This window comes from Suricata suricatta, chromosome 4 (assembly GCF_006229205.1).
Source record: "Suricata suricatta isolate VVHF042 chromosome 4, meerkat_22Aug2017_6uvM2_HiC, whole genome shotgun sequence".
Lineage (NCBI taxonomy): Eukaryota > Metazoa > Chordata > Mammalia > Carnivora > Herpestidae > Suricata > Suricata suricatta.
Window position 1 is genome coordinate 136,418,844 of NC_043703.1, and position 11,014 is coordinate 136,429,857.

An 11,014-nucleotide genomic window follows, 5' to 3' on the forward strand; every position below is an offset into this window, starting at 1 on the left:
AAAAATTTAAAAATCTTATATGCATACATTTTTATATGTGTACATTGAAGAGATATTGAGCAAAACTCTTGTATTGATTATCTGCATATTCAAAAACATAGGCAGAATAAGACTTCATGTACTTATTTTAGTTCTTTAGTTAGTTTCTTAGCTGAGTCTCTCACTAATTGTGTGTGTCACTGGTATCTTTATAAAGAATTTCCTTTTTGAAAATAGTTTTTGTATTTGGAGGTTTTTGACAAATCTGTTTGTAATCCCTTTTAAAGTAAAATTTAAGGTTAATACATTTGAAATTGCTGACACCATTAATTGATTCTTCCCTGTAGATGTTGACGTTTTTAGCTGACAATATACTCTGTCTCCAGTTACTGAGAAATTTGGTGAGCTTGATGCAAATTCTACTAAGTAGATGGTATCTTCAAACTGCTTGTGCTAAGTATTTTGTCCCAAGTATTTTGACACAGGTATTATCTTTTTGCCTCCATTCATGGTAGCAGCCCTCAACACACGTTTTCACAAAACACAATTTGTCGGGTAAGTCGTCTTTATTAGTGATTTCTGGAACACTCCCCCATTACACACAGATTTCATATCCTAACAGATGAGTCCTTGGCAGAAGCTGGAAGTAAGAAGCGGAGCTCACCCAAATCCCATCCCGGCTTCTCTGAATGCAACTATTAATGATCATATCTGGTTAACAAAGGACAAATGCAGCGCAAATGCTAAAACTGACAGGGACACAGGACAACAGGCATAAACAGGGGCTCTCCCAGGAAACACCCAGAACACTGAGCCCTCAGAGGCAGCTCTGTGGTTCCCAGTCAACGGCAGCACATCAATATCCCCAGACAGCGCTTCAAACAATGCCAGTGTTCAGGCTCCATCCCCAGAGACCCAGATTCCATGGTTCTTGGAATGGGGCCTGGGAACCAGCATTTTAGCCTCTTAAGAGAGTCTAATGTGCAGCTCGGGCTAAGAGCCGCAGCAGCCTCATGCTCTGCTGTTAGGCCAGATCGCCGTGGCCCTCCAGGGCCGCTCCTCAGCTCCTAACGCTATAGGATGCAGGTACACGGCTAACAGAGAGGAGGGAGCTAAATCAGGAGTGGCTATGCCGCTGCCACACTTTCTCTGCACCCCATGGTTGTGTTGTTACCGTGGGCCAGGGGTGGGTGCATGGTCGGTGCCCTGCGGAGTGAGAAGGCGGAGGGTGGTCCTGCCATAAACCCTGTGAACGCCATCCAGGATACGGTCAGGATGATTGCGTGTAATCCTTTAAAAATGTTTAATTAAGCAACTCCTATATTATTATGATAAAAATGGAATTTGTTGAGGGTTACAGAATCATAGTTAGATATAAAAATGGAAAGAAACCTCACAAAAGCTCTAGTGAAGCCTGTCTTAACATTCAGCACTCTATTCTGAACACCTATTTTGAAAACAATCATCGAAGGTAAATCCCCAGCACTCTCAAAATGATGTGTCATTTTGCCTCATTCTGTAAGTTTCTGATCATCTTTCTCGCTTGAGTTCCAAAGTATGAAAAACCACACAGGCAGAGAGTAATCACAGCACATCCGTTGTCCGAGCCCCACATGCCTTACTGTCCCATAAAGCATCGGGGGTTGTCCGAGCGCCGGTCGGGAAAGCAGCATCTTGTGGGTGCTTTACCTGCTCTGGATTCAGTTCCGAGGCTGTGAGTTGAACTCTGTACAAATGTTCTGGATGACCTTGGGGACAAATTTGTACAGGTTGTCAAACTCGTCGACAAAGAAGGAGTGGTCCTTGGCGGGGTGAGTGGCGATGACTTCCAGCTCATCCTGCGCAGCCCAGGCGACACCTATGGCGTAGGTGATCACTCCTGTGGGGACAAAGTATAGATGAAGCAAAAGTGCCCGAGAAGAGGTGCTACTGCTGCGTTCTTGCTTTGCTGTTGCTCTGTTGGCTATTATGTTTGGATGCAAACAAATGCAAAATCAGAAGTATTCCTCAAAGCACAGCCACCTGTTATATGCCAACAGTAACAAAATTGATAGAGTTGCTACCTCATAGGAGTTTATGATTTTTGGGAGGAAAAATAAACCAGGTGAAATGCAGTAAATAAGTAAGATGTTTGTGTCCAGGGGCAGTAGAGGGTAGAGGGTATTTGGGGACAAGTGAAACTTGGTGCCATGTAGATGAAATCACATGGCATATGCCTGCTTTACCTGTGTGTAGGGCCAAACAAAATCTGTTTGTTTATTTGTTTATTTAATTTTTGAGAGATTCTATTTGTTTTTAAGTCATCTCCACATCCAACGTGGGGCTTGAACTCACAACTCTGTGATCAAGAGTTGCATGCTCCACTGACTGAGCCAGCCAGGCTCCCCTCAGTTTTAAATGCATCAAAAGTCAGTTTGAGATCTTCTTAAGGAAAACTCAGTGGAACTGAATTACTTTAGGCTTGAAGGTGACTTTGCAAGCCTTACAGTGCAATGTTACTCCTGGCGCAGGAACCCTTGCACATGGACCGGGAGAGACGGTGACCCAGCATCTGCTCCATCACTTACATGAAGAAAGGCTTTCAAGACATGGAAGGGCCCAACAGTGTTGCATGCTGCAGAGAGGTCATGTGGGATTAAAACAAAAAAGTGCACACTGGATTTAGAAAACCACAAGACATAGGTACCATGGTGAGAGCAGTTTCAGGGAAATAGATGCCAAAACCCCCAAATGAATTGCTACAAGGTGAGAGTGAAAAAGAACAGAAGATGTGGGCACAGCACATAGAGCTGATCCTTTTCAAAAGTTTGGCTGCCAAGAGAAGGAGGTAGGTGGGAAGTGGAGCAGAACATGGTGTCAGAGAGTTTGGTTTCATTTTTTAGGGAGGGATCCCAGTATGTCTAGATGCAAATGGGAAAGCGTGCAGAGCGTTTACAGGTTCCGGATTGCAGTTAGGAAAAAGAGTCCCCAAGGAGGAGAGGACAGACTCAGAGACTAGGCATCTGTCCTCAGTGGGAAAACTGGAACCTGCCTGCTGGATGGTTCTTGATTGGGGTTGGCGCAGCTGGTCAGCAGGAGCTTGACGTTACTCTACAGAAGTCTATTCCCATGCCACCTTCGGGCTGGCAGAGTGGGGTCAGCTACTTGGCCATGAAACAGAGGGAAGAGCCTGGGTGTGGCTTGCCTACCACCTCCAACATCTTCCAAGTGCCCTGTTGTGCTGATTGGAGAGCCATCCATACCTCACACGGCTGTGGCCTAAGCTACTTTTCAACTGTGGTTCATTAAGCTGCATCTAAGCTGCCAGTTCCTTGTCTTACCTCTCCAGTGTCTTTTCTCTGAATACTGTTTCTGTTGTTGTCTACAAACACAAGCATTAGGCTTAAAAATGCTGCCAAGTGGCAGTGGGAACAGATTTGCTGCAGAACATGGTTTAGATCAGCTAAGCCCTTGTTTTGCACTAAGACTGAAAGGCTGCCCCCCAATAAATGCAACACAAACAGTATTAGGAATTTAGCTTTTCAGATCTTCGAGTCCACCATTGTAGAGAACTTTCTACTGGCAATTCTTTTTCTAATTTTTAAAAATGTTTTTATTTATTTATGATAGAGAGAGAGAGAGACAGTATGAGCAGGGGAGGGTCAGAGAGAGAGGGAGACACAGAATCCGAAGACAGGCTCCAGGCTCTGAGCTGTTGGCACAGAACCCAACGCGGGGCTCAAACCCATGAACCGTGAGATCATGACCTGAGCCAAAGTTGGACATTTAACTGACTGAGCCACCCAGGTGCCCCTCTAGTGGCAATTCTGACCAATGATCAGCCAGCCTTGGCCTGGACACTCTGAGGGACACAACCCTTATTGCCTCCATGTAATTCGTTTCTATTGGTCCTAGTTCTTTAAGGTTTCCCAGAACATCTCTCTCAGTCTTCGCTTCTTCTGATGAGGAGGCCAAGGATATCCTCTGTGGGAGGCCCAAAGGATGTCCACTTAGAAAAATAAGTAAGAGTGGAGCTGAACACGAGCTGGAGACAGATGTTTGGAGATAGCAGGAGAGCCCTGGGCTTTCAGACAAGAGCTGGCCCATCTGCTTCTGCCCGCTCACTTTGGAACTTTGAGAAGGCTGCTTCTCAGCTGCTTATCTTCACTTGGCTGACGTGAGCCCGAGGGAGGCTGTGACCGCTGGCTGACATGCAGGCCATCTACCATTTTGCCGTTGAGTACACCCCATAGTCTCTATAAGGGTAAATCACTGGGAAGATGCTGCCTGAACCTGGCGTCTGGTTGCTTTGGTTTCCAGAAGGCAGAACTCCTACTTCATTAAGGCTTATTTTTTCCCTCTCCCTGTTTAGGGAAGAATTAAAGCAGCTTTAAAGAATACTGAAAATCCTGCAAACTAGCAGAAATTAAATGTAGGAACAGAAGAAGGGGATAACCCTGGCTCTGAGTGAGTCTTAGACACTAGCCCAACTTATTCTGTTGGTCTTCGGTGTTTACTGATAACTCGGTTTACTTTGGTTCTCCTTATTATTATTACTATCACTTGGTTTTTTTTCCCTAGTTGTTTGTATTTTTGTGATATTTTATGGTACTTTTCAAAATGGTGATTAAACATTGATTCTGTGAAAAAGGCATTTAATGGGACTGATTTTCTAAACAGCTCATTTTTCAGTTTTAATTTTTTTTAGTTTATTTCTTTATTTTTTGAAAGAGATAAAAATTGACCAGGGGAGGGTTCTGAGTGGGGGAAAAGAATCCCAAGTGGGCTCTGCACTGTCAGCACAGATCCTGATGCAGGGCTCAAACTCACAAACCATCAGATCATTACCTGAGCTGAAATCAAGATTCGGATGCTTAACTGACTGAGCCACTCAGGAGCCCCTCATTTTTCAAAGTTTTAAACTCTCTGTTGCCCTCTTACAAATTTTTATTCAGAAATATCTCTGTAAGTATTTGGGGGGTTTTTTGGGTTTAAAATTTTTTTTTAATGTTTATTTATTTTTGAGAGAGAGAGAGACAGACAGAGTGTGAGCAGGGGAGGGGCAGAGAGAGAAGACACAGAATCTGAACTGTGGGAGCTGTGCTGACAGCTCAGAGCCTGACGTGCGGCTTGAACTCACAGACCATGAGATCATGACCTGAGCAGAAGTTGGGCACTTAACCAACTGAGCCACCCAGGTGCCCCTCTGTAAGTATTTTGGATAAAAATTTCTTTGTGGTCTCCTCAAAACCCCCAATATCTGGCTCACAGTAACTTACAAAAAATAGTACTTTTCTTTTAAAACACTAATTGTCTTCAAATTTCTAACACAATTTGGTGGTCTTCAATAGTGATTAAAATAATGAGTCAAAATCCTTTTTAATGCATTACAACTTCATGTGTAATGCCTCAGAGTGTTGGATGCAAAGGAGAGGGTTGATGTTCCCAGTCCTCTGCAGGCCTTGGGTTTGCCATGACACTTTGTAAACCATCGTTGTGCTCCCTACCTGTTCCTTCTTTGCTGCTCAGAGAGGCCTGCAGTGTTTAACAACACCCCAAATACATTCCCTGTGGTTTTGGGCATTTTATTAAGTGTAGACAAAACCAGTGCATAAAAAGGCAGCCCCAGTGGATCCGCTGGTTAAGCTTCTAATTCTTGATTTCTGCCCAGGTTATGATCTCACAGTTCATGAGTTTGAGCCATGCATCGGGCTCTCTGCTGTCAGCACAGAGCTCACTTTGGATCATCCGTCCCCCTCTCCCTCTGCTCCTCCCCTGCTTGTGCTCTCAATAAATAAATATATAAATATATAAATAGATAGATAAATAAATAAATAAATAAAAGGACAGCCCCATCCTGTCCCTCTGGCCCACCATGTCCCAGACGTAATTAGCACTGGACTGGTCAGCAAGACCAGCTTACCCTTGTGATGGGCAACCATGGAGGGAATTCGGACGTCATCATAGGATCTCCCATCAGTGATGAGGATCATTAACTTCCTCTTGGTGGGCTTGGACTTCTTGAAGAGCTGTTCCAGGGCATAGTTGATGGCAGCCCCTGTGCTGGTCCCACCACTCCAGTATCCCACCCTCTTGATGGCATTGAGGATGTCGGACTTGGTATGGTAATCGTCAAATCCAAATTCCAGCCGCTGCTCATAGGTGTACTGCACGGCCCCGATCCGCGTGTCTATGTCTGAAATCTCAAATTCTTTGCTGAGGTTGGCCACAAACTGGAGAACCGTGCGGAAGTTGCCGGTCCCCACGCTGCTGGAGCCATCTATGACGAAGCCAATGTCGGCGGAGTTCAAGCAGGTCTTGCTGCAGGCCAGTCTGTCGGTGTCGCACACCCGCTTCACCAGGGCTTGCACGGTCTTGTGGAGGCTGAACCAGCTCTGCACATTGAGTGAGTAGAAGCCATTTGTTCTGCACACAGCCTGGAAGACAGAGGGAAGGGACACTCACCAGGTTAGGTGTCACATTTTCCAGGCTGTCATCACTACCCGGACCAGCAGGGCAGGTGAAGAAAGAAGCAAGCAGGTTCTTGTTTTCTGAATTCTTCTTCCTAAAGCTCTTTCTGTACCTTGGTTCACCTAGTCAGGTGCTCACTAGGGCAACGATCCCTCAAGTTATCTCTGGACTCTTACTCCCTCAGCTGGGTCTCCGCTTTAGGGGACAGTCATCGATCAAGCAAGTCCTTAGAGAGAGGAGAATCTCTCATATTAGTTTTGTATCTGCGCCTCTCTGGGCCCCTCAGTTCATTTGTACTGGCAGCCAGCCATAAGATTGGCACTGGTGGGTGCCAGCATGTGAGAGGATTAAAGAAAGCTTTTGTTCTGACTGAAAAACAAGATACATGAGAAATAGCTAAAGAAATCTTTCCAGAGCAGCCTTGCACCCAGCAACAAGGGGTCTCATACATATGTAAGGTGTCACACTAGATGTTCTTGGAGAGATTCTCTTATAAGCCCCTGCCCTCACCCAAAAAGGTGGATGTAACCTCTCTTTATGAAGGAACAAACTGGGGCCAGCTGTGAAAGGACATCCCTGAGTCCCTAAGGTGGGAACACAAATCTCTCTGCCTGCAAAACCCAAATTCTGTCCTCCAGATGACCCTGCCTCCAGACAAATGAGTATTTATTGACTTGTGCCCAAGCTTGTTCCAGAAAAAATTGAAGGCAGCTGCAAATAAACAGTGTGCTCCTGGAAGGGACCAGGCTTGTGTTCCTAAAGGGAAGTGTCTCCTCCTTGCCACTGTCTCTCTGGGGGTCACAGAGAGAATCACAGACCTGGTGACTACAGATGAAGCAGTAAAATTAATTTATTTTAAAACAAGAAATAACTTTAAAATGTCCTAGGAAATACTTTTAATTGGTTTGCAAAAGCCTAAAAGGAGTTTGTAAAACTTTCCATGGACTAGGTGGTATTTGATGAGTGTCCAGGCTGAGCCGAGTTCTAGCCAGTGGAAGGAAAGGAGGGAGCCCCACCAGGCACTGGCTGAGGCCATGGAGGGAGGGGGCAGTGGTGCTTGGCATAGACCGCAAGTGGGCCGGAGAGATGGGTCGGGACCACACTGCTGAAGGCCTCAAGAGTACGGGGGCAGTGAAGGGTTTGGAGCAAGGACTCCTTAGGATTGGAAAAGCTCTTCATAAACAGGAGTTGGGCTTCATTGTGAAATTTAAACTGGACTGGGGAGCCCCAAGGGGGAGACAGACTAGATGCAGAGCACTAGTGTGGCCCAGAGAGGTGGCACTGGGAGTTACTGAGGCCTCTGGGATAGCTGTGGGGCCATTCACGTGCAGTCCAGAGGAGGAATAAATTTGGTGGGAAAGATGGCACTCAAGCTTCTTACATGTAAGATTCAAGGCTCTTCATGACATCAGGTGGAGGAAAGTCAATCAACTGGAAAGAGATGGCTACAGAGCGCGGGAGAGACCCGGGATGGGAACAGATGAGGGTGTTGTTTGTGACTTGTGAGTAAAGGTGGCAGCTGTGGCCTGAGAAGACTGTGGGGAGAAAGCCCAGTGAGAGGGGAGGAGAGGGCCAAGCACCAAGTCCTGGGAAGTCGGCAGCAAGACAGGAAAGAGTAGAGAGAGCAAATGAAATAAGAGCCACACTGTGTCCTGGAAGTCAAGGGAGACGAGGATTTCAAGGACAATGAAGTGGTCAGCGGATTGGTGCAGGAGGTTGAGCCCTATCAGATCTGAAAACACAGACTATGAAAGGGCACCAAAGACCAGCCAGTGCAACGTATTCCTTCTCTTCCTCCCGCATTTCTTTTCTGTTTCAAGCTGGGGCGTTTTCCTTGGAGGCAGGTTTATGTGGAGCCCCACTGTGTAAAACATACAAAAGATGAGCTTCTCTGGTGGAGTGGGTGGGGGGTACCGGCTCCCCATCTGTCTTGCTCCTATCTGCTGCCAGCCATCACCACAGAATCCACGAGTTTGGAAACCAGACCTGCCTGACCTGATTCAATGCCTTTCTTTTCTTGTTTATCAGGTTCGTTAATTTGCAGTGTGTGTGCATGTGTGTGTGCACATGTGTGTGAGCCAGTGTATGTGTGGCCGTGTGCGTGCTCATGTGAGGCCTTACCAGGTGGCCTGGTGGAGGTCCCCTGGGACTGCAGGAAGAGCCTGGGGAAGCTTCTATTGGAGACTTTGGGGACACTGCTCTTTCCAAGGTGCTGTTGCTGGCCTCAGTTCACCAGGTGGGTGCAGGTCTTGCTCTGAGGGGGTAATTCTGGTTTCCAGACTCACTAACCCCTCACTAGAGGCTCCCCTGCCTAGGAGAGAGCTCAACAACTCTTCAAAAGTAGAACAGCCTTGATGTTGGTCACAGCTTTGCAAAGTGCAGTGGATCCTGACATTGGGAGGGGTTTCTTGGGCAGTTACGTACCTTATGTGAGAAGTTGGGCTCCACTACATATTGCTTCTCGTTTTCAGTGGCACCTTCGACGGTGATGAAGAAAATGTTGATTCCTGACTCTCTTGCAAACCTCGAAGCCTCCTCCACCTTGTCCGTGGGCCAGCCGTCCACAATCACCACGGCCACATTGGGAGCACTGCCTCTGTTCCCATTAGCTTTGGAAAAGAAGTTCTTGGTCACAAAGGAGATGGCCCGGCCTGGAAGAAAAAGAAACCTTATGCTTGGAGTGACCGTGACCATGCTTATAAATATAGGCAAGATCACAGCCGTGTAAAGAGAGCCAGAAAAACCCATTCATGCTCTTCCTTTGTTTGTTGGTTTTTCTTCCACTCTCCCTTTTTAAAAACCACATTAGCTATTTTGAGGTGTACAGTTCAGTGCTATTAAGTACATTCACAATGCTGTAAAACCACTACCGCTATTCACTTCCCTCCCCCATGTCACTTTAAGCCTTTAACTTCTAACTCTCTTTAAAAAAAAGTTTTGGGGGACCTGGGTGACTCAGTCGGTTAAGTCTCCTTAAGCCTCCGGCTTCAGCTCAGGTCATGATCTCACAGTTTATGGGTTTGAGCCTGCATTGGGCTCTGTGCTGACAGGTCAGAGCCTGGAGCCTGCTTTGGATTCTGTATCTCCCTCTCTCTCTGACCCTCCCCTGCTCACACTGTCTCTCTCTCAAAAATAAATTTAAAAATCACATTAAACAAAAGCATGAGGGACCAACAAACCAATGAGAAAGACTTTCATGGGAATAAAAGGGTCCCCTCTTTGCCTGTGTGCTGGAACCATACTAAGCTCTTTCTGGGAGCATTGGGTAGGAGGGGTTGACCTGGAGCCACAGGAGCCTCTTCTCCACCTTGTCACTGAGGGTCAGCCAGCCTGGTGTTCTAGGACCTGCTGGGTGTTGAAGGCTATATTCAAAGTTAGTCATGTCTTTTGTCCAGTTCCATCCTGGGGACCCAGGTCTGGCGGGTGAGGGAAGCACTGTAGCTGCTAAGAACTGAGGGACTGTGTTCTAGCCCTGGCTGTGCTGCCTACTGGCCATGTGAGCCCGGGTAACCACTCTGGGCCTCTGGGCCTGGATTTCCATTTCAGCTGAAAGCCACAGTTGTGAGGTGTAAAACAGCCTCCCAGCCTGGCTCTCCAAAGCACATGTTTCACACCATATAGGACCTCAGGGATTTTCCAGTCAAGCAGGGTGACAATTGTCCCAGCTTGCTGGGACTTTCCCAGTTTAAGCACCAAAAGCCCCATATGCTCCTGGGTAGATTGGGATGACCAGGTCACCGTAGAGTCAGCGTAGCTGCATACAGTAAGGTGGCACTCTTAACCCAGGCTCTGTGGACCCTTGGGGGGCTATGGGGGTGTGTATCCACAAATCCCCTGAAGTTATACACAACATTTTGTGTATATTAAGTATTTATTTGGGTGGAAGAGTAGCTTTCAGGAGATGCTCAAAGGGGTCCTCAATCTAAATAAAAGTTAAGAAAAACCATCTTAAGACTTCAGGATTAATGTCATTATACTCAATTCTTTTTGGTTTGGGCCAGTACCCTGGCTCCACTGGTTAGTTTAATCTTAACCTGTCAACAGAAGGATCAAACAGTCACACATGCAGTTGCCAGAGAAAAGTGTTGGAAAACCTGTGTGATCTGGCTGCAGAGAGCACATTTGCTAAAGGAAAACCCTGGCTGCTGAGAATTGCCTTCACAGCCACGGGATAATGTCCCTCAAGGTCCAAGGTCCCCTCTGGCTTAGTGTTAGATGCCTGTAAGCAGCATACCCCTGGCCTCACCCAATCTCAAATTTGGAAGCCATGGTCCACTGCTCAACCCCACCCATTCCATCTACCTTGCAGCATGTCTTGGAAACAGAGGCTGGAAATCTGAAAACTGCATTGTTGAGACTCTCTTGCAGCTACAGCCCTGGGTTTGTTCTCGTTTCATGAATTGATGAGTATATGTGATATTTAGAAAATCAGAGAGGCACAGACTGTATTTTTGACTCTGCTATGTCTGCTGATGAGCATCTGTATGGCACTTGACTTCTTGGGTGGTGCCCAAGGAACCTATGTCTGGTCTCTAGCTTTGTTGCTGCTGAGGTGGTGGGTGCAGAACATTCATTTAGTGCATGC

The 11,014-nt window shown here is 46.6% G+C and overlaps 1 protein-coding gene across 2 annotated transcripts in view; it reads right to left on the reverse strand.

The window, feature by feature from the left end:
- Nucleotides 1–526: 526 nt before the first annotated feature.
- Nucleotides 527–11,014, reverse strand: part of VIT (vitrin) — a 101,613-nt gene continuing 91,125 nt past the window's right edge. For both annotated transcript variants that reach the window (XM_029936318.1, XM_029936319.1), the window contains 3 exons: nucleotides 8,854–9,080; nucleotides 5,882–6,395; nucleotides 527–1,858 (listed from right to left, as the gene is read on the reverse strand). In XM_029936318.1, the coding sequence (XP_029792178.1) occupies nucleotides 1,680–1,858; nucleotides 5,882–6,395; nucleotides 8,854–9,080 (920 nt within the window). In that variant the 3' untranslated portion in view covers nucleotides 527–1,679. The remainder of the gene's footprint in view (nucleotides 1,859–5,881; nucleotides 6,396–8,853; nucleotides 9,081–11,014) is intronic.